Here is a 24,755-nt window from a genome sequence, read left to right as displayed (position 1 = left end):
ATATGTTAAATAGAGAAAGTGAAGAGATGAATAATAACATTTTAATTTTGGTTTTAGACCAGCTCGTCAGTGTGTGCCCTGTGATTGGCCGGCAACCAGTCCAGCTGGGTTAGGCCCCACAATGCCCAAAACCCTCGTGAGGAAAAGCGGATTAAAAAATGGATGGATGATTTTAGATCAGTGCCCCTCCCTGAGGGAGCACCTTGATGACTGGTCAATATGATCTGTTTAAATATTACATATGCAAGAATGAAGGTGGACAAGCACACTCTGCTGGCATTTTTCTCATTTTTATTATTATAAGGAATGAATTAACCCATGAAGAACGCATGAAAAGCATGTGTGACACTGGTGCTCTCCACAGCCAGCGACATCTTGAGGCCAAAGAGGGCCGCCCTGTCGACCTTGGCACTCAATGTTTTAGGTCACATTTTATCATTCTTAATTGTTGCTATATAAATAAAGATGAGTTGAGTTGATTTGAGAATTCAAGTTGTCCACGGTGCGCAACCAGTGTTCCTTTTGCACTGCTCAATACCTGCTTGTGCTTACAATTTAGGTAACATCAGTGTTTAAGAACTACAAAGTCCTATTTTCTAGTATTTGACGAGTTGTTTTTCCGAGTGTCCGTAGCAGGTGCAATTTGGGTGATGAAAACCATTCCTGATTGAGTCATCAAAGTTTCAGTGCAACATCAAAAATTCCATTTTAATTAGAATGTATTGGTTTTACTTGAATTTGGTTTTCAGGCGGTCGCTAAGAGGAAAGAAAGCAGAACTTGAATAATGCGGCAAAGTCCTTCTTCTTGTTTTCCTTCCATTCCTTATTATCTGATTTTTCTCTTTCATCCTTGTGGCCCTCCTCATCTCCTGGTAGCCGTGAGTGTCGGCTAATGATTGCTGTAAGCTCACAGCGCAAAGCAGCATTCGGTTGCATTAGAGAATTTATCAGCCATGCGCAGCTCATTAGCATGCTTCATAATGATCATGAAAAAAAATCCCTGTTCCGAAAACAAGGTGCGACAAATTAGATCCATCTTGTGAATTGCACCGAAATGGTGACCTCCATCAATGATGCGCGAAAGCCCTTTTTTCCGCTTTAATATTGTCCCCTCTCAGGCAGCTGTTTACATTAGGGGTGTTCACACGGCACACATTTGCTCCGGCGCTGCACCGATGTATTTTGTTGCGATATATTTTGCACCGCAGCAAATTGTGTGGAGCGTTCACACGTACAAAGCCGCTGAGCGTGTCTGCACCGGCACAGCGTCGGTGCGGCCCCACTTGCGTTCACACGGCAGTTTCTGCAGCGGAGCAAAACGACAGAAAACAAATGAGCTGTCGTGTTGGTTCTTTTTAAAACGTATACACAACTCAAGCGACTACTGGACAGGCACGTCCTTCTCCTTCTCGGTCTCCGTGCCTTCTGCTCGAGAGTGACCGCCCCCGAAAACGTAAATCAACGATGACTTCAATGACACTCAGAAAAGCAAAAACGTAATGCGCCAAACAGAAAATCAAGAGAGGAAATCACAAAATAAATTATATGGGGGCGGGGGGTTGTGAACACACAACAAAGGAACAAACTACACTAACAACTCCGAGACAGTCCAGTCTCCTACAAAAGGAAAGATGTTACCAGCCAAGTCTTGTGTCGTTATTAAACAAACACATGACGGAAGTCCGACAGAGCGCGAAAGCAACGCATTCTCGCCGTACGTAAACTCTTCACAAGCATTTGCTCTGGAGCAAATTTAACCCAGTTGCGTTCACACGTGCAAATTTACATCGGTGCTGCTTCGCTAACAAGCATTTGCTCTGGAGCAAATTTTTAAACCACCTCCCTGAGGTGGATCAAATTTGGTCCGGTGTAAGCTGTTTTCCGGGGCTACGCCGGAGCTAATTTGCACGTGTGAACGCTCTACTGGGGCAGCCCCGGCGTAGCACCGGACCGAATCTTGCCGTGTGAACACCCCTATTATTTGTGCATGTGAATGGAAAGACAGTTACGCAATGTCACTGAAAAACTTTGATGAAAGAGCTTGTATCAATGTCACCCTGACGCAGCGAGACTTGTCCTCGTCAATGCTGTTTTGATTTGCTTTCATACTGTCATGTGTGATTGGCTGGCGACTAGTCGAGGGTGTACCCCACCTCTTGCCCAAATTCAACTGAGAGGCTTCGACTCACCCACGACCCAAATGGCGACAAGCGCTCCATGAAATGGATGGCTTGATATGGAACATCATTATGGTGATAAAACTACAGGAAGCATGTAAACAAATGAGACTGAAGAACAGGGACAGGGACATTCACCCTGTCACGTTTTGCGTGATGGCAGTTGTAGGACCCCAAAAAGCAGGGAGGAGCAGGGTGGATTGACCAAAATGTATTTAACAAAAAATACACACAGGAGTACAATGGAAAAAAACACTAAGTTGAAGTACTCAAAAAATGCCTGGAAATCACAAGTATCAAACCAAACTATAACAGGAAACAAATCACGACAGGAGCACACATATGCTCACATACTCACAGCTCACAATGACCCAACAAAGACTAACAGAAACTCAGGGAACTAAATACAAGCTAAGTGATGAGACAACGAGAAACACCTGGATAAGACACGAAGGGTTGAGGGAGCTAATTGGTTACACACAAGGAACACTGATAACGAGAACAGGTGGCGAAAAAAGGGCACATGAGGAACCAAAACCAAACGTAACCAGACCGAAACATAACACACCCGCAATTCAAACTGTCACTATCTGTACCTTCTCGGGTTACAGTCACAAAAGGGTAATGTATATTTTTATTTTTATTTTTTTTTAAGGTGAGGGTTTCTTTTTTTGACATCTTCATGTGCTCCTTTTTTTTTTTTTTTTTTTTTGTATGTGAAAGGAATGGTAAGGGGCGGGGGAAATATCATAACTGCTAAGATACTCTTATTTTTGCACTTACATCACAGTATCGAATTAAATGAGAAGATTTTTCTACAATCAAATTAAAACAATTCCATGGTGTCTTTGTAAATGGTCTTTGAAAGCTTTGGTGTAATTTACACAAAATGTATCGAATTACAGCACACCGAATATGCTTTTGGAACACTTCACCTGAGATTGCTTTGTTTTTCTACTCTATGGTGCATTCTCATGTTGCGCAGGGGCACAGTTTGGGCATTGCAATGAGGCGAGAAGCTAGTTGCTCTCGAGCAAGCCACAGTCTGAAGGGAAAGGCAAGCAGAAACACGTTTTCACTTGTGGAGGCGGGACTTCAACAACGCGTAAATTCAGCTTCTCATTTTACATGTGGATCACACACATCACCAAATACAACACACATTTTTGTGGGTGTGCTGTCCCAAGTTTTAAACGCAATATTATGCATGATTGGGACTTGTGATCAGTTCAAACAAATCATGACTTTTTTGCGCTTGATGGCTTCATCCAAAATGTTTTGAGATATGAATGTGTTTTGTTGTCTTGCAGTCACATTTCCAATTCCATCACTTCAAACTGCATTTTGCGCTTGTGGTACTGTTGCGTGGTGAAAACAGTCGGAGCTACCAAAAGCATAAATGCCTCTTTTAAAGACAGGGGGAACCACTTTCACACCTTTTCAAGTTGTTGAAGTAAGCAAACATACAATTTAGAGTCTGGTATTTGGTATCGGAGTAAATGAAGCCCAAAGTGAGCTGTTGTCATGACAACAGTGATGTAGGAAACGGCAAAGAAACAGTCTGGTGGTCCGTTTAAAAATAGCACTTTCAAATTGACTCTTTTTATTTTGTAGTGTCATCTGCCTTCCGCTAAAACCAGCAGTCTTCATTCTTATTAGAGTTCGTGTGTGGGAAAAAAAAAAAGCTGACGTTCAAAGGCAGGTGAGCGGTGTCACAGAGGCCAAATATTCTCTCAAAGATTTTTTTGGGGAATATCCCCAAATTAAACCTCGTCTACTCTGACTTGCTGTCTCTTGTTTAAGCCGCATCAGATGAAGGATGTGGTGACCAAGGACACACGGAGGCGTGTCACGATGACTCGGCTGTGATAGAGGGGAGGCGGCAACAGTGGGAGGCAGGAAAAAGTGAAAGGGTGATTCACTTTCTTAGAAAGACCCAGAGAGGGCTTGGAATGCCAACAGAGATGATGTCATGCCCATATTTTGCATGGGAAGCAATCACACACCATAATGAGACATTACCAAAGGCTATATTTGTATTCTGTATTCTTCAGATCGGTCCACGGTTTCATCCTTCCTTGTCCTCCCAAGTCGCAACTTGTATCAATCAAGGTGATTGTGTTGCTATAGTGAGTAGGGTCATGCATGACAGGTATGATATAAATCAATGACTCTTGGCAATTGCATAGAGTTAGATACTGATGTTCTTCTCAATGATCCCATGTCACAGCTACATTTTGGGAATCGAGTGAAACAGCACAGGCAGAAGTATTTAGCAGCCAAAATGCGCTACAGTGAATCCCTATCCGCTATTAGCGAACAATCCCTCCCGCAAAATGTGAAAATCTGCAACTAATTGAGAGCCCACATAAAAAAGTGTTTCGATGTAATGGGAATTTGACATATAACAGTGCTAAAATGGGGCAACCCGGTGGTCCAGTGGTTAGCGCGTTGACCTCACAGTGCAATTCCAGCTCTGGCCTCCCTGTGTGGAGTTTGCATGCTCTCCCTGAGCCTGGCGTGGGTTTTCTCCAGGTACTCCGGTTTCCTCCCGCATTCCAAAAACATGTACGGCAGGCTGATTGAACACTCAAAATTGTCCCTAGGTGTGAGTGTGAGCGCGGATGGTTGTTCGTCTCTGTGTGCCCTGCGATTGGCTGGCGACCGGTTCAGGGTGTCCCCCGCCTACTGCCCAAAGACAGCTGGGATAGGCTCCAGCACCCCCCCCCCCCCACGCAACCCTTGTGAGAATAAGCGGATCGGAAAATGAATGAATGAATAACAGTGCTAAAACGTAAGTACCATTGAATGGTGACCAGTTATTTTGCAGATAAGCAAAGTTGCCTGCTCATGCACTAGACTGCATTCTGTGTAGCTGCTCAAAATGCTGATTGTGTTGACCTTAACCCCTCCCAAAGAGAAGAAAACAAGTTAAAAAGAGAATGCACGACGCGAACTAAAGCTAAAATTGACAAAACATTCCCATTAACGAAAAATGTCAAACTAGTGTTTTTTTTTAACTAAATAACCATGAAAGATAAATTCCCTCGAATAATATCCAGTGAATACTTTTATAAAATTGATACAAAAATGCATCGATTGCCCACTTTTAATTGGTATGTGGACCCAGGATGCCTTGTCCGTATATTCTCAAACGTTACCAATATACAACAACATCGATGATGTCATCTGTGAAATCTCCCTGAATGTTTTTACGGGTAGAAAAAAAAGTGTAAGCGAGCCATGAGGAAATTCTGAAGTTTTCATATTTACATTGCGTTTGATACTTATGTACGGTTATAGAAACAAGTTGTTGCAAAGTAACAAAGGTTTTGTGAAAATGTCAGTTTGACCCTATAACAGATTTATTCGATTCTATTCTATTAAATCTTATTTCTAATGACGTCGTATTTCCAACTGTAATCATTGTTTTTGAACAAATCGGCAATCAAACAGCGTCCAGAAAGTGATGGTGGTTTCCTAATAATTGGCAAGACAACTAATTTGTTTTTGATGTCCCAGACTACAGTCATGCTAACGGATCTGTCTGGCTATAAAACAAAACAATTGATGTTCCCGCTTTCTATCTGTCCAAATCAGCACTGAATTTTGGTGTCATTTCTCAGGAAGTGAATCAAAGTTGAAAAAAAAACCTTAGAACATAAAGCGAGGCTCGTTGATGTTATGATGTTGTTTTTGTGACCACTGCAAGCAGCACATGTTCTCTCATATGTCAAGTAGGGGGAAAAAACATTTCGAACCCTCATGTGTTCACGCTCACAATGATAACAATCAGGGCTATGAGAAGGCACTTGGACAAGCATCTGCGCTCTCCTGCATCCTTCACAAAAGAAGTTGTACTTCAGAGAGGACCGTCATCATCGTGAAAAAAAAGTGAGCAGCTAGCTGGCCTAAGGCCGAAGCTCAGGCTGAAGCCTTTCTTTGAGCAGCCCTCCAAGGCTCCTGCCTGTTTCCATAACAGCCCATGTTTCGAGTATCCACAAGATCCATGTTAGGATATCAGACCTCAGCACTTTAGCAATCCTCTTCCAAAAAAAAAAACCCCCAAAACTTATTCAAAACATAAAATTGCACATGCGATGTTTTGAGGTGGCACGGTATGTTTTGAGGCACTTCGGTGAACCTTTGACAGGAGTGTCCAAATCTTTTCGTTTGAGGGCCACATACAGGAAAGGACACAAGAGCCACTTTAAAATTCTTTGATTTAAGAGTGTTTAATTTATAATAAATCAATCAAATAAGCAATTATATATTAGGGGTGTTCACACGGCACACATTTGCTCCGGCGCTGCACCGATGTATTTTTTTGCGATATATTTTGCACCGCAGCAAATTGTGTGGAGCGTTCACACCTACAAAGCCGCTGAGCGTGTCTGCACCGGCACAGCGTCGGCGCGGCCCCACTTGCGTTCACACGGCAGTTTCTGCAGCGGAGCAAAACGACAGAAAACAAATGAGCTGTCGTGTTGGTTCTTTTTAAAATGTATACACAACTCAAGCGACTACTGGACAGGAATGTTCTTCTCCTTCTCGGTCTCCATGCCTTCTGCTCGAGAGTGACCGCCCCCGAAAACGTAAATCAACGATGACTTCAATGACACACAGAAAAGCAAACACGTAATGCGCCAAACAGAAAATCAAGAGAGGAAATCACAAAATAAATTATATGGGGGGCGGGGGGTTGTGGACACACAACAAAGGAACAAACTACACTAACAACTCCGAGACAGTTCAGTCTCCTACAAAAGGAAAGATGTTACCAGCCAAGTCTTGTGTCGTTATTAAACAAACACATGACGGAAGTCCGACAGAGCGCGAAAGCAACGCATTCTCGCCGTACGTAAACTCTTCACAAGCATTTGCTCTGGAGCAAATTTAACCCAGTTGCGTTCACACGTGCAAATTTACATCGGTGCTGCTTCGCTAACAAGCATTTGCTCTGGAGCAAATTTTTAAACCACCTCCCTGAGGTGGATCAAATTTGGTCCGGTGTAAGCTGTTTTCCGGGGCTACTCCGGAGCTAAGTTGCACGTGTGAACGCTTTACTGGGGCAGCCCCGGCGTAGCACCGGACCAAATGTTGCCGTATGAACACCCCTATTGTTTATATTTTATGGTTAATTTGATAAACTGCTACAGTTACACGATTTTAGTGTGCATCCCACCAGACTATCCCATCTCCACATTCAGAACCAAAACAAGAACAGTCAGCTGATCCTTTTTCAATGTATTCAGCATTTGTTTTAGTTGTATGTTTATAAAACTCTACAAGATCTGAACCAATTTATTTTCTTTTAATTTCAGTTTTTTTTTTTTCAGGTACTACAGCTTCTCTAAAATTCCAGAAACATGCCACAGTGGCTGTTGCCAGAGCAGGCGGAGGCCTCAGAGGACGATCATAGCACTTTAAAAAAAATTATAATGAATTACTTCAGTGACAAAATCAAATCCCAAAAAAAGGAAATCACAAATGAACGCAACATATAAGAACCGATCGTGCAGCTCTGTGCTGAGAGCTTTTCGTGAGATTCTCCAAATAATGACAGCAGGCTGAGTTCAAACGAAAACTCCCGTCTAAAATAATTAAATATATAAAACAATCAAAAGCAACAATGAAAAATCAAGAAAGAAGCCATTCTTGCAGGATTGTTCAATGTTTTACAGTCAACATACAGAATTCAGAAAAAAGAAACAGTACTTGTAATCACAGCAAAATGAACAACAAAAACGGCAACAACAGCAAATAAACCAAAGCAAAAAACAAACAAACAAACAAACAGACAGACAAGAAACCCCCCTAAAAAGTGGCGAAACACTGTATTTTCAATTCCAAGCAAATATGTTAAATAGAGAAAGTGAAGAGATGAATAATAACATTTTAATTTTGGTTTTAGACCAGCTCGTCAGTGTGTGCCCTGTGATTGGCCGGCAACCAGTCCAGCTGGGTTAGGCCCCACAATGCCCAAAACCCTCGTGAGGAAAAGCGGATTAAAAAATGGATGGATGATTTTAGATCAGTGCCCCTCCCTGAGGGAGCACCTTGATGACTGGTCAATATGATCTGTTTAAATATTACATATGCAAGAATGAAGGTGGACAAGCACACTCTGCTGGCATTTTTCTCATTTTTATTATTATAAGGAATGAATTAACCCATGAAGAACGCATGAAAAGCATGTGTGACACTGGTGCTCTCCACAGCCAGCGACATCTTGAGGCCAAAGAGGGCCGCCCTGTCGACCTTGGCACTCAATGTTTTAGGTCACATTTTATCATTCTTAATTGTTGCTATATAAATAAAGATGAGTTGAGTTGATTTGAGAATTCAAGTTGTCCACGGTGCGCAACCAGTGTTCCTTTTGCACTGCTCAATACCTGCTTGTGCTTACAATTTAGGTAACATCAGTGTTTAAGAACTACAAAGTCCTATTTTCTAGTATTTGACGAGTTGTTTTTCCGAGTGTCCGTAGCAGGTGCAATTTGGGTGATGAAAACCATTCCTGATTGAGTCATCAAAGTTTCAGTGCAACATCAAAAATTCCATTTTAATTAGAATGTATTGGTTTTACTTGAATTTGGTTTTCAGGCGGTCGCTAAGAGGAAAGAAAGCAGAACTTGAATAATGCGGCAAAGTCCTTCTTCTTGTTTTCCTTCCATTCCTTATTATCTGATTTTTCTCTTTCATCCTTGTGGCCCTCCTCATCTCCTGGTAGCCGTGAGTGTCGGCTAATGATTGCTGTAAGCTCACAGCGCAAAGCAGCATTCGGTTGCATTAGAGAATTTATCAGCCATGCGCAGCTCATTAGCATGCTTCATAATGATCATGAAAAAAAATCCCTGTTCCGAAAACAAGGTGCGACAAATTAGATCCATCTTGTGAATTGCACCGAAATGGTGACCTCCATCAATGATGCGCGAAAGCCCTTTTTTCCGCTTTAATATTGTCCCCTCTCAGGCAGCTGTTTACATTAGGGGTGTTCACACGGCACACATTTGCTCCGGCGCTGCACCGATGTATTTTGTTGCGATATATTTTGCACCGCAGCAAATTGTGTGGAGCGTTCACACGTACAAAGCCGCTGAGCGTGTCTGCACCGGCACAGCGTCGGTGCGGCCCCACTTGCGTTCACACGGCAGTTTCTGCAGCGGAGCAAAACGACAGAAAACAAATGAGCTGTCGTGTTGGTTCTTTTTAAAACGTATACACAACTCAAGCGACTACTGGACAGGCACGTCCTTCTCCTTCTCGGTCTCCGTGCCTTCTGCTCGAGAGTGACCGCCCCCGAAAACGTAAATCAACGATGACTTCAATGACACTCAGAAAAGCAAAAACGTAATGCGCCAAACAGAAAATCAAGAGAGGAAATCACAAAATAAATTATATGGGGGCGGGGGGTTGTGAACACACAACAAAGGAACAAACTACACTAACAACTCCGAGACAGTCCAGTCTCCTACAAAAGGAAAGATGTTACCAGCCAAGTCTTGTGTCGTTATTAAACAAACACATGACGGAAGTCCGACAGAGCGCGAAAGCAACGCATTCTCGCCGTACGTAAACTCTTCACAAGCATTTGCTCTGGAGCAAATTTAACCCAGTTGCGTTCACACGTGCAAATTTACATCGGTGCTGCTTCGCTAACAAGCATTTGCTCTGGAGCAAATTTTTAAACCACCTCCCTGAGGTGGATCAAATTTGGTCCGGTGTAAGCTGTTTTCCGGGGCTACGCCGGAGCTAATTTGCACGTGTGAACGCTCTACTGGGGCAGCCCCGGCGTAGCACCGGACCGAATCTTGCCGTGTGAACACCCCTATTATTTGTGCATGTGAATGGAAAGACAGTTACGCAATGTCACTGAAAAACTTTGATGAAAGAGCTTGTATCAATGTCACCCTGACGCAGCGAGACTTGTCCTCGTCAATGCTGTTTTGATTTGCTTTCATACTGTCATGTGTGATTGGCTGGCGACTAGTCGAGGGTGTACCCCACCTCTTGCCCAAATTCAACTGAGAGGCTTCGACTCACCCACGACCCAAATGGCGACAAGCGCTCCATGAAATGGATGGCTTGATATGGAACATCATTATGGTGATAAAACTACAGGAAGCATGTAAACAAATGAGACTGAAGAACAATACTGCCATCTTTTCATTGTGTTAAGGATGACATTTTTTCTGACTGTAGGAAAAATTTGTCTTAACAGTATTTGCAAGTTTCCAAACCCATCCACTGATTTGTCCCAATGGGACAACTACAGGTGCGGCACCACCTCTAAAGTGTGAAATCAAATCACCAGTGAGCATCTCTAGAGTAGTTGCCATATAAATTAAACGTGCCACATTCCAAATCCTTCTCTCATTGCTTTAAATATCGGTTAGCAGGCAAGCTCGGGGGGGAGGAGCCATCGATGTAGGTGAGGCATATTTACATTTGCCTCCAACCAAATGTCCAGTGCACACATTTTATTCTTACTGGCTGGAGATGTTAGATTTGTTTCGGTACTCTCACATAGGCGAGGTTAACTATGTGTGCTGCCAAACCTTCTCTGTTCTATTTTATTTTCTTTTTTTTCTTTTTCTTCTTCTCCCTTTTTTCTTATTTTTGTTGTTGTTGCTATTTTCCCCTAATGGGAGATGAAATGCAAAACCAAACCAGAGCTTTCCCCCCCCCCCCCCCCCCGAGTAATTTTGGTGAGAAAGTGGCAAGAGCATGCTGCAGCTTCCTTCCTAACAAGATGTGCAAACTTCCCCAACATGCATATTTGACTAAAAATCAACATATATTCAACCATTAATATTGTTTTAAAGAATAGTTTTGGGTGACAAGATGTCTGCCTTTTTCAAGCGAGGACCTCCAAGTATTTGAAAACAAGCCTGAGTATATATGATAGAATGACAATTAGAAATTAGATCACTAATCAGAATTTATTCATTCATTGTCTAGTGCTTAATCTGTTTGGGTCATGGGTGAGCTGGTGCCTCTACCAACTGACCTTGGGCTAAAGGTGGGGGTACACACTAGACGGGTTGCCAGGAAATCCCCAATCCATCAGAATTGTTTTTACCAATATTTAATTATACCTGATTGAAATATTGGCAGAATCTGTAAAGTGGCATGAGCCTTTGGTTTCACAATGCTGCTTTTGTTTGTGTGATAAGTTTGACATTCACGCGACACAAAAAAAATGACTGAAAGAATTGCGCAAGTTTTCTACTTCGTGCGGCCCAAGTACTAAAATTCTGAACCGCCAGGATTATTGTTCACTCAAGTGATGTATTTACATGGTTGTCAGACAAAATGTTGTTTGCCATTCACCTTTAGGTTGGGCCTTGTAACCTTCCAGGTTTTATGTACGTGTCAAAGCTGGCCAAGGGCAACTCCTGTCAGTTGGTTTTGCCTCATTTGCTATCAGTCTTTATGTCCTGGCTCTGCTCCTGGATCCCCGGTCCTCCATCCATTCAAATCTTGTTCTTGTTGAATTTCAGCGATAAATCTATTGCTAGGGGTGGCCTTTGGGTCAACCTGCCTTCAACAAATGGCAAAATTGTTATTGAAGTTGTCGTGCAGTGGTGAAATCACCTGCAACAAGGGATTATTTGTCAACATTCTCCTCACTTTAGGTTTGTGCCATCAAATGGCCGTGTTGAACTTGTGTGGCTGTACATCAAATGCCTCTGGCAAATGAATTGGGTCAAGTTTAACAGTGTCCATTGTAAAGTGGGCATTGTAATAAACAGCACAAACCTATAATGGCCTTCAAGTCGGGTATACCTCGGTTGAATTTGGAAAAACTGTGGTCAACTGTGGGCTGAAGACAAAACATGTTGGAGGTGAGCAGAGAGACAAAATTATTTTATTTTGCTTTTATGGTCACTTTTCTGCCCCATCGGTGCCTTTCGCCCTTGATGATCCAACACACCACCGCCACTACTCTCATAGATGCACCCAATGGGGCTGTTCCGATTCTTGGCCAACTTAAAGATATGGGTTGCTGATGGGTGACGAGCATCAAGGCTCTTGCTGACAGGGTTAGGCAACGAACCATCCACGCTCAAACTCACACCCAGGGACAATTTAGAGTGTTCCATTCACTTGCCATGCATGTTGTTGGAATGTGGGAGGAAACCGGAGTCCCCGGAGAAAACCCACGCAGGCACGGTGAGAACATGCAAACTCCACACAGGAATGCCAGAGATGGCATCGAACCCTGCACTCTGCACTGTGAGCCGGACGTGCTCACCAGTCTTGCACCGTGCCGCCCATATTTTCATCTACACACGTGGAATTATATGCAAGTCATTAATTATTTACATGCTGCAGTGAGAAGGGCAACTGCTGTGTCGGAAGGAGGAGTGTGACAGAGGTCGATGATGTACAGCAAAACTATACGACTCTCATCTCATCCTCCGTTTTAAGTTCCAAGTTGTCTTCCGTTGACAATTTCAGTAATCACAGACAAAACAAATCTGTTATCCATCTGTGTCATTGATGAACGTTTCGTTCAAGGGAATGACACTTTTGCATGAATGTGACTGAAGAGATCACTTCATGAAGTGATCCATTTATTTTTCTCAGCTCATCCAAGCTCATGAATCGCATGCTTGAGGAAATAAATGCAGATGAAAAGTCACCAAAATACATTTTTAAATTCATGTATAGTCTAGTGAAAAAATGTATCGGTATCCAGATGATTTGGAGTGCAACCAATCCATCCCACAATTTTCTGAGCCGCTTTATTCCTCATAAGGGTCACGGGGTGCTATCCTATCCCAGCTGTCTTCTGGCAGTAGGCGGGGAACACCCTGAAACGGTTGCCAGCCAAACACAGAGGGAAAGGTTTTATATACAGTATACACAGTATATATATGCAGTATATATATATTTTTTTACTTGTACAAGCTCATTTCTTGTACATTTATGTTTAAAGTGGGGCGCTAACACTGTGAGAATGCATTTGAATTAGACAAATCCATCAAGTTGAAAAATCATTGGATTTGTGTTATTCACAATATGATCCTACCAATCAGCATCCTTTGAAGAGATCGGAGCAGTAGTTACTGGGTGCGGGTGCCATTTTGGGCAATGCAAGAAATGTAAGCAACAGATGAAAACAAGAGATGAATGTGGTTGATTAATGTGACTGAACCCCTCGCAGATGACTGAGCTTCTCGTGGTACCCACCAGTTGCCTCTGCAGTCCCACAAAGAGGTCCAATGGGATTCCTTTCCCAGCTTAACAGCATCCCTCACCTTTGGTGTCCACCATTGGACTTGAGGATTGCCGCCACAACAGGCACCGACCATCTTTGCGGTCACATGTTCAAGCGAACATGGCTTCACTCATGTCCATCGCCTCCTTTGAAACATGGTCATAGTTCTGCCGGAGGTTGGGAGATGGAACTTCTTCGAACAGTGGACTCTGATGGATGTTCCCGTTTCGGTCTGCCAGTTCGGAGTGGCATTGATCCCCATCGGAGCCAACACACCACCAGGTTGTGACAGGTTGAAAGCTCTGCCCCTCCCTTTTATCCGAGTGAGAGGAATACTTATGTCACAAAATCCAAGACCTGAAGTAGGTTTAAAGCTCATTAATAGTACTGGCAGTTCACAGTTCACTCAAACTGAAAGTCAACATCAGAATATCAATCCATAGTTCTGACAATTTGCCATTTGAAACTGCTTTAGAGCTCACGCGGACGTGATGAAGTGTGACTCGTTTTCTCCCCATTTCAACTGCATTCTTTTCAGTTACGACTGACTGCAGCGCTATAATAGTGCTATTTTCAATTAAGCATATGTCACTATGAAAAAGATTGAAGGGTGTACCGTATTTTACACACTATAAGGCGCTTCGGAGTATAAGGTGCACCTTCAATCAAAGGCCTATTTTAAAACAGTTTTCATCTATAGGGCGTACCACATTATAAGGTGCATAGATTAGAAGCTACAATAGTGGCTTAGATTGCGCTATGCATTCACTAGACCAGGCATGTCCAGCTCCGGGCCTGGAGGACCACTGTCCTGCCTGTTCTCCAGCTGATCAGTTCATCAGCCAGCTCTGAAGCAGCATTAGAACGTTCAAGATGATTTGAATCGGGTGTGTTGCTCTTGGGAGAGCTGGAAAACAGGCAGGACAGCGGCCCTTGAGGACCGACTTTGGACACCCCTGCACTAGACGATGCTATGCTAAAGGGAATACAATACAATACACCTTCCTTGATGTAGCACTTTATGCAGCTTAACAAAGCGCTTTCCAAAACATTTAAAATCATACGTTCAAGGAATCTGAATACTGATCCATCTATAAGGCGCATCGCATTGTAAGGCGCACTGTCGGCATTTGAAAGAATTGAATGATTTTTGGTGTGCCTTATAGTGTAGAAAATGCAGTAGTTTTGATTAAGAAAACATATATATATATTCTACTCACTCTCTATTTTCGTCCATTCCACTGCGGTAACTCCGCTTCATCCTCACAACCGCGTCAGCCGTCTGGAATCGGGTCTTCATATGCACAAAAACAACATGGAGTCATGTAAGTCCACGTTCTAACCAGATGCCTCGATATTCGTGTTCTATGACTCTTTGTATATAAGATGAGTGAGTGAAAGTCTTTTGAAGATTCTGTGTACAAAGTGTACAGTACATAATTTACATTATTCAATATGACACGGGGTGACAATAATTAATCGTCGATGATGGTGGAATTTGGCATTTGTGCTTCTGTGTGTGTCGGCCTTCACAAAAGGATGATCCTCATCCCTTTGTGAAGGCTGACACACACAGAAGCGCAAATGATGAGGATCATCCCTCCAACCGTGCAGAGATCAAGGTAGGCCCTGTGAATGGCTTACTGAGACTCTTGAGGGGAAGGGTTGATATGGTGACATCAAGGAAAGGTTGTGATGCTCTGCAGGCAGCGGACGGTCACCGAAGTGGCGTTGTGATTGTCATTGAGGGGTCATGTTCAAAAGGGCTCAAGGTGGAGAGCAAAACAAAGTCATTACGAGCTTTATCGTCAAAGTGTAAAAAAAAGGTACGGAAGGAATCAGTAATAAGATAGAAAATTATTCATTCACCTGTTCCCCGTGTGCAGTTTGCGGTTGTGTTGCTGTGAGACGTTAAGGAGGACATGACTCAGTGCATTCAATGTCAAAGATCCATCCATCTTCTACCGCTTATCCGGGGCCGGGTCGCGGGGGCAACAGCTTTAGCAGGAAAGCCCAGACTTCCCTCTCCCTAGCTACTTCTTCCAGCTCTCCCCAGGGGATCCCGAGGCGTTCCCAGGCCAGCTGGGTGACATAGTCACTCCAGCGTGTCATGGGTCTTCCTCGGGGTCTCCTCCCGGTGGGACATGCCCGGAACACCTCACCAGGGAGGCGTTCAGGAGGCATCCGAATCAGATGCCCAAGCCACCTCATCTGGCTCCTCTCGATGTGGAGGAGAAGTGGCTCGACTCTGAGCCCCTCCCAGATGACCGAGCTTCTCACCTTATCTCTAAGGGAGAGCCCGGACACCCTGCGGAGAAAACTCATTTCGGCCGCTTGTATCCGGGATCTCGTTCTTTCGGTCACGACCCATAGCTCGTGACCATAGATGAGGGTTGGAACGTAGATCGACCGGTAAATTGAGAGCTTCGCCCTTTGGCTCAGCTCCTTCTTTACCACGACAGACCGATACAACGTCCGCATCACAGCAGACGCTGCACCGATCCGCCTGTCGATCTCTCGCTCCCTTCTGCCCTCACTTGTGAACAAGACCCCAAGATACTTAAACTCCTCCACTTGGGGCAAGATCTCTCCCCCGACCCGGAGGGGGCACTCCACCCTTTTCCGACTGAGGACCATGGTTTCAGATTTGGAGGTGCTGATTTTCATCCCAACCGCTTCACACTCGGCTGCGAAACGCTCCAGTGAGAGTTGGAGAGCCCCGTTTGAAGGAGCCAACAGCACCACATCATCTGCAAAAAGCAGGGATGCAATACTGAGGCCACCAAAACGGACGCCCTCAACGCTTCGGCTGCGCCTAGAAATTCTGTCCATAAAGATTATGAACAGAATCGGCGACAAAGGGCAGCCTTGGCGGAGTCCTACCCTCACTGGAAACGATTCCGACTTACTGCCGGCAATGCGAACCAAACTCTGACATCGGTGGTATAGTGACCGAATAGCCCGTATCAGGGGGTTCGGTACCCCATACCCACGAAGCACCCCCCACATAACTCCCCGAGGGACACGGTCAAACGCCTTCTCCAAGTCCACAAAACACATGTAGACTGGTTGGGCGAATTCCCACATACCCTCGAGGACCCTGCTAAGGGTGTAGAGCTGGTCCACTGTTCCACGGCCGGGACGAAAACCACACTGCTCCTCCTCAATCTGAGGCTCGACTTCCTGACGGACCCTCCTCTCCAGCACCCCTGAATAGACCTTACCAGGGAGGCTGAGGAGTGTGATCCCTCTGTAGTTGGAACACACCCTCCGGTCCCCCTTTTTAAAAAGAGGGACTACCACCCCGGTCTGCCAATCCAGAGGCACTCTCCCCGTCGACCACACGATGTTGCAGAGGCGTGTCAACCAGGACAGCCCCACAACATCCAGAGCCTTGAGGAACTCCGGGCGGATCTCATCCACCCCTGGGGCCTTGCCACCGAGGAGCTTTTTAACCACATCGGTGACTTCAACCACAGAGATAGGAGAGCCCACCTCAGGGTCCTCAGACTCTGCTTCCTCCAAGGAAGACGTGTTGGTGGAGTTGAGGAGGTCTTCGAAGTACTCTGCCCACCGGTTCACAACGTCCCGAGTCGAAGTCAGCAGCGCCCCATCCCCACTGTACACAGTGTTAGTGGTGCACTGCTTCCCCCTCCTGAGACGTCGGATGGTGGACCAGAATTTCCTCGAAGCCGTCCGGAAGTCGGCTTCCATGGCCTCACCGAACTCTTCCCACGCTCGGGTTTTTGCCTCGGCGACCACCGAAGCTGCGTTCCGCTTGGCCAGTCGATACCCGTCAGCTGCCTCTGGGGTCCCACAGGCCATAAAGGCTCGATAGGACTCCTTCTTCAGCTTGATGGCATCCCTTACTGCTGGTGTCCACCAGCGAGTACGAGGGTTGCCGCCACGACAGGCACCAGCCACCTTACGGCCACAACTCAGATTGGCCGCCTCAACAATAGAGGCACGGAACATGGTCCACTCGGACTCAATGTCCCCCGTCTCCCCCGGAACATGGGAAAAGCTCTGTCGGAGGTGGGAGTTGAAACTCCTTCTGACAGGGAGGGGATTCCGCCAGACGCTCCCAACAAACCCTCACAATACATTTGGGTCTGCCAGGACGGACCGGCATCTTCCCCCACCATCGGAGCCTACTCACCACCAGGTGGTGATCAGTTGACAGCTCCGCCCCTCTCTTCACCCGAGTGTCCAAAACATGCGGCCGCAAATCCTATGATACAACCACAAGGTCGATCATCGAACTACGGCCCAGGGTGTCCTGGTGCCAAGTGCACATATGGACACCCTTATGTTTGAACAAGGTGTTCGTTATGGACAGTCCGTGACGAGCACAGAAGTCCAATAACAAAACACCACTCGAGTTCTGATCGGGGGGGCCGTTCCTCCCAATCACGCCCCTCCAGGTCTCACTGTCATTGCCCACGTGAGCATTGAAGTCCCCCAGTAGAACAAGGGAGTCCCCAGCAGGAATACTCTCCAGCACACCCTCCAAGGACTCCAAAAAGGGTGGGTATGCTGAGCTGCTGTTTGGTGCATATGCACAAACAACAGTCAGGACCCGTCCCCCCACCCGAAGGCAGAGGGAAGCAACCCTCTCGTCTACCGGTGTGAACCCCAATGTACAGGCACTGAGCCGGGGGGCAATGAGCATGCCCACACCTGCTCTGCGCCTCTCACCATGAGCAAGTCCAGAGTGGAAGAGAGTCCAACCCCTCTCGAGAGAACTAGTACCAGAACCCAGGCTGTGTGTGGAGGCAAGTCCGACTATATCCAGTCGGAACTTCTCTGCCTCACACACCAGCTCGGGCTCCTTCCCTGCCAGAGAGGTGACATTCCATGTCCCAAGAGCTAGCTTCTGCAGCCGAGGATCGGACCGCCAGGGTCCCCGCCTTTGGCTGTCGCCCAGCTCGCATTGCACCCGACCCCTTTGACCCCTCCCACGAGTGGTGAGACCATGAGAAGGGGGACCCACGTTGCCTCTTCGGGCTGAGCCCGGCCGGGCCCCATGGGTGTAGGCCCAGCCACCAGGTGCTCGCCAACGAGCCCCACCTCCAGGCCTGGCTCCAGAGGGGGGCCCCGGTGATCCGCGTCCGGGCAAGGGAAACTGAGTGCCATCGATTTTATCTATCATAAGGGGCTTTGTGAGCCGTGCTTTGTCTGGTCCCTCACCTAGGACCTGTTTGCCATGGGTGACCCTGCCAGGGGCATAAAGCCCCAGACAACTTAGCTCGTAGGATCTTTGGGACACACAAACCCTTCCACCACGGTAAGGTGACGGCTCACAGAGAGGAATGTCAAAGATGTCCTTGGTAATTGTCTGCTGTTTTTGCTTATTGAAATTCTGCATCGGGAAAAATATTTTCAGCCCTCGGTGGTGTCAACAGCTCGTCTGTGCTAAAGAATCCCTCTTTGCCTTCATTAGATTGGAGAATTTGTTGTGTGAAAGAAAACGAGACAATCATCTTCAATTACACTAATGCAGTGTTGTGTTTAAAATAGAGGCCTAAAAAAGTTAATAGCTCCTTTGACAGTATATTTTCTGTTCATGCAGTGATGAGCCAACACGGCGCTGGCTGCCGGGCGTGAATAATTCAAAATGATGATTAATATTTGAAAGCGAACAGCACGCCGGATGAAAGAGTCATCAGATTGCAAATTCCTTTCATCCTGGTTCCTCCTTCCAACTTTAATGGAGAGAAGAGGAAACGCGGGGAGTCGGCTTGAAGATCGACCAGGAGAGGGGTGACCGAGGAAGTCATGACTGAGGAAAGTTTATAAACCAATTGGACAAGGGATGGTGCGGTGAACTTAATAAGCGCAGCATCAGCTGCGAATGAAGTGAACTCAAGGAAATGAAGGAAAAGTTATCTGCTTGAAGCTGTTCAGCTTTGAGTTCACTCGTAAAGGTGAAGAAACAAAAAATGTCTGCACATCCCAGTGCAATAAAGATCCTGCCCCTCATTAAATAGTTCCAATGGCCAAACATGTTCAAAGCAGTGATTCTCAACTGGCGAGTTGAGGTTGCGAACAGGTAGTAAAACTTTACTCGAGGTCTTTGCTTTACGGTGGTATTGACGTGCAGCATCACGGTTACTACTTTGCGCAGTGGCATAAGAATCCTTGGTCACATGACACAAGTTGGTCTGCTCAGTTAGCGCAAGTGATTTTCACACAAATGGCTACACTAACAACGACTTTACTCCCGTGTTTAGATAAGTGACAGACTATGGCAGGTCATGTTATGCTATGTCGATGCATGAGAACGAAATGTTAAGATTTAGTCCAGGTTGGACATGCCTTTTATTTTGGAAATTATTATTTTGCTTTGTTTTATTTTGTTTTTGACAGGTTTGCATGAGAAATGTTTGGCTCCTTCCTAAAAAAGAAGAGATCAGTGCCAAAATTTTGGTGTACTTCTAATTTTTGCACTTTTGATATTTCGTACATTCAGTTGTCATGTTCATCCTCAGTTTCTACTAAGGGGCTTTGAAAGGCACTTTGAACATGTAAGCATGCACGATTCGTCATTATGTCAAGTTTATGACTATGAGGGCTATTCCATAACAATGCGTTTTCTTTATCGTTCTTAAGTGCTCTGAAAATGAGTCACGACTTGACGTCAATAGCAAAATGTGAATCCTGGGCTGACACCGCTGGGTTAAAATGCTATCATAGTATAATAGCACAGCTCGGCATGCAGGACGTCCTTGCTAACCCTCCGCATCTTGAATTCACAGAGCCGAAATGGGGCTTTGAAGCTTGCTGATTGCTTGTGCCAAGTGCAAATAGGGAGTTGAGTCACCATGTAATTTGTTTGTTGGTTGATTCATTAGTTTGTATGATTACGCAATCGATCACGGAACTCGATAACCAATTTAATAAGTCCTAAGTTGGCCCTTGGTGGAGGGCTTTATGAGGATACGCTTTGAATGAAATTTGCCCACTTCAAACATCTTCCTGTGTATACTCCTCACGTTCTTCATTAAACAGTACTTGTTGACTGGTATTTTGCGGTTACATTTTTTTCTTTTTTTTTTTTTCCTTTGTTGATTGCGGGCCAAATCTTGATCATATTTGTATGGGGTGAGAGATGGTCATGCATACTGTTGGAGAAAGTGTCAATACCAGGCTTGGACACAGGACACAGTTGCGGGGTACAGAGTAAAGGAGATATTTATTTGAGGATCAGTGGCTGAAAACTCAAAATAGGCATGGCTGTGGAAACAAGGCAAGAACTGGTCAGATCTGTGGTGAGAGGCTGGACCAGAAACGAGACAGCGTCCTTATTTCAAAATAAAACAGGAAGTGACCAGACCAAACACAAACAACCCTCATCGCGATGTGACACTAAGTTTCTGCCCACATCTGATCTTCTGGATCTTCTGCTCTGCCAGCACTGTAACATGCCGCTTTGTATCTTATATCAGTCCAAAGGCCTGATATGTGCAGACACTGGAGACAGCTACAAGCATAGCATGTATTCGCATCAAACTTCTATCTAGAAACATCTTGGGGAATACCTGGATGTCTGCATTGGTGTCGAATCCTCTTGTATGATGAAAAAAGGAAAATGTTACGTGTGTTATTTCTCCTTGGAAATAGGTGCAGAGCAGCCGTCTCACTCCTGTCTGCCCGTGCCAGTTTTCATGCCAAACCTCAATTTATGGATGTGGATTTGCTCAAAACTGCTCCAGTGGTTACTGTTTCAACTTGTGTGCAGCTAGCTCCATCACTCGCATTAACATCACTTGAAAAGGTCCAAGTCAGTCCAGTGATACCAGGACCGGCTGGTTTAGAGTGATGCTTTAAACGAATTCCAAAACTGCAAGGTCTGATTAAAGTGCTCCTCTCCGCCCCTCCAAACAGCAGACAACGCACCTTAGTGAATTTTTACACAGTGTCACCACCATGCTTCTATTTGTCATGCAGACTAACTAAAACAGTATTTGTATGTATGTGTGTATGTGTGTATGTGTGTGTGTGTGTGTGTGTGTGTGTGTGTGTGTGTGTGTGTGTGTGTGTGTGTGTGTGTGTGTGTGTGTGCGTTTCTATAGGTACACTAAGATGAAGACGGCCACTAACATCTACATCTTCAATCTGGCTCTTGCTGACTCTTTATTCCTTGCCACGTTACCATTCCAGGTGAGCGTTTTATTCATTCAAAATTGTCAAACACAACAATTTAACAGAGTGAAATGTCTAAACGAGCAGGGGTTTGTCAAATAGTGAACAATTCTACAAAAAAAGAGGCTTTCAGCTTTTTAATGCCACTCCCAGTTGAAGTTTTCTGTCAAACTAGACAAACGTTCAAGAATTATTGCTACGTATTTAAAAGAGATGCATTACTTTACTTCAGCTGAGCTAATGTTAACAAACAAAGTAAAATGCCATAGATGGGCTAATGAATAGCATCTACCGGTATTGGCACCTAGACGAGTTTGCGTTGTGGAGTGTTGCAAAAACTGGAGGACGCAAATGGAATGAAGCGATGAGGTCAGGCAGAATGAAAAAAATATTTCAAGAAACACAAAGAGAAATAAGGCACTGAGAAAAACTGTAAATAGTCACCAAACAAAGTCCCCAAATAATCAAAATTTAAAGTTCATGACATCGATGTCGCGGCGTTATAACGCTCTAAACCAGGGGTGTCAAATTAATTTTTGTCACGGGCCACTTTGGGGTTGCATCTTCCCTCGGAGGGCCGTTAAGACGGTGAAACCAAATAAATGTTGAATCATCACATCGCATTAGTACTTGTACACAAAAAACATGATGGCTCGCTAGTTTTGAAATCAGTCAAGTATTTGTTCCATTATTGCTCAGGTGAGTGTAAACAGGGTAACAGAATTATTGCAAAATGTCACCGTTATTTATTCCGTATGGCAATTTGAGATTAACATATTTCAGCAAGGATCATGGAAGTTGACACAGATGATTTGCTTTCGCGGCCCACATAAAATGATGTGGTGGGCCGGATCTGGCCCCCGGGCCTTGACTTTGACACCTGGGCTCTAAGCAATAGATATTTGAACACAAACAGTGCAACCACACATTTAGACAGACAATAAAAGAATGTTCACAGGCATATATTCTTTATCCCATACAAAGAACGACCAATATGACTTATTAATAATATGAAGCTTAATGACGGCTGACCTCTTCATGTATATCTTCATTGTATCGTCCCCACATGGCCAAGATGTGACCAACGGAAGGAGAAGCACAATGTTGAGTCAAAGCAATAACAACAAAAAGATGATTTGAGATCGAAGCATTTACGAGTGTGGTGTCAACAATGCATATAAAGTGAATACATGTTTAGATCCCCCGAGCACACAAAACATTCATCCACCAAGTTCTCTGTGCAATCTTACAAACAAAGACAAACAATCAGTGACCTCAAATGATCTTTTCACCAAAGTGATCAAGGCCAAATGATTATTTCCATTTTTAATTAATGTGCAAATGAAGTCTAATCTGTGTAAGGATCAATTAACAGTGCGAGCGAAAGGTGAAGCGGTTTCACGCTCCACTTGACTGATTCATGAACTCTCCATGGAAGCGCTTGAGTGTCGACGTGAGCTCCACATGCTCATTGTTTTCATTTGGGACTGTTTCCAGGGCACTGACGTGTTTCTGGGCTTCTGGCCGTTTGGCAACGCCTTGTGCAAGGCGGTAGTGTCCATCGACTATTACAACATGTTTACCAGCACCTTCACGCTGACAGTGATGAGCATTGACAGGTATGTGGCTGTCTGCCACCCCGTCAAAGCTCTGGACATGAGGACGCCTCACAAGGCCAAGGTAAAAACGTGCGCTTAGCGTACAAACACAACAGAATGTAAACAAAATACAAATATGCGATGTGATTGATGAAGCACAAGGCTGGATTTACAAGGGAATTCAGATTTTTTTTTTCCCTCTCCCAGTCTGAATATGCATGAAAAGAATGTCATATTCTTCAAATTCGCATCATAGAATCAAGCCTTCATCATATTATTGCATCCATCCCAACGAATCATATTTAATGTTTCTGTTATCACTCTGATGTACAAGACTATTTCGATGGGCACTAAATTGGAACTGGACATTAAACCAAACAGTGTGCCCAGCTCTACATTGTGACGACGTCGCATCAAATCTGATAGATGGTTCTGTTTTTCTTCCTTTAGAATATTTGTTTGGAGTTTGACTGCAGACCAATAATTAAATCACAAAACATGATGAATCCCATAAATACATTGATCTCATTGTGTTGCTTCTTTTTTCTTTTTTTAATAATTACCCCAGCGTGACATTCTGACTTCCTTTTCCTGTCAGCGCTCTCTCTAGGGACACACCACTGTCAGTTCCGCTCAAAGAACCTAAGCGGGGGCGGCTTTCATTGGCCTATTGGGCAATTATAATTGAGCCTTCTGCCTCGCTACTTGAAAACTAATTACTTGTCATTTTTGTTCAGGTGGTGAATATCTGTGTGTGGGTGTTGGCCTCAGCCTTTGGAGTTCCAGCCATGGTGATGGGGAACGTTGAGGAGGAGCAAGAGCATAACAGTCAGTAACTAAGCACATTGCATTTACAGCACATGCGTACTGTCTTTTCCACATACACAATACATGTGAGCCTGTATATATATTTATTCATCCCGGATTAATATGCAAAATGATACACAGTGGCATACACAGCCTTTATTTTTCATTATCCATTACTGAAGAAGGTTCATGGGAACAAAAAGGGCTCAAAGCTATCTTTCAGCAGGACCCTGCGGAGCTGCAGTATGCGTGAGCTTGTTTCCAAATGTGCTTGCTCGCACTTTTTTTTTTCTCCAGCTTTTATGGCACAGCGTCTCACTAATGGTCTTGACACATGCGATTTATGATCACTCAAGTTATTTGCCAGCAAAGTGACTCGTCATGGTCGATGTTATGAATTCTCACACTGTGGCATTTAAACAACATCTGGCACGATTTGTATCATTTGCAAAATGGAGTCAAACCGCACATTTCTTTTTTGGGTGTGCAGTTAAGTGTTGTGTTGAATTTATTTACGTAACTGCAATGAATACCAGGTATTGATTTGAAGTACGGTGATTATTTGAGAGGAAGGCTTTATTTTTACAGATGTTTTGAGTAAAGCTGGAGTTAAATGCCCCGTATGTCCATTAATTGGTCCACAGAGAATTCAATGTGAGCTATTGTGTTTTATTCTTAGTTCAATTATGCAATGCAAGTAGGGTTGGAAAAAATTGTACCTAATGTAAATTTTCACATTGTCACACAGATGATACTAGACACATCTTCCTGAAAAGCGGGAAGGTTCATGTTCGGACA

At 44.6% G+C, this 24,755-nt stretch overlaps 1 protein-coding gene across 1 annotated transcript in view; it reads left to right on the top strand.

Annotated features, from left to right (window-relative positions):
• The window catches only part of oprl1 (opiate receptor-like 1), a 43,972-nt gene that overhangs the window by 6,233 nt on the left and 12,984 nt on the right, over positions 1–24,755 (top strand). The window contains exons 2-4 of the mRNA XM_086103141.1: positions 21,483–21,570; positions 23,050–23,232; positions 23,888–23,978. Coding sequence (XP_085959267.1) covers positions 21,483–21,570; positions 23,050–23,232; positions 23,888–23,978 — 362 coding nt within the window. The remainder of the gene's footprint in view (positions 1–21,482; positions 21,571–23,049; positions 23,233–23,887; positions 23,979–24,755) is intronic.

The sequence above is a fragment of the Hippocampus guttulatus genome, chromosome 1 (assembly GCF_054856545.1).
Source record: "Hippocampus guttulatus isolate MCC_2025c chromosome 1, RoL_Hgut_1.0, whole genome shotgun sequence".
NCBI classification, from domain to species: Eukaryota; Metazoa; Chordata; class Actinopteri; order Syngnathiformes; family Syngnathidae; genus Hippocampus; species Hippocampus guttulatus.
This window is presented reverse-complemented; position numbering and strand designations above follow the sequence as displayed.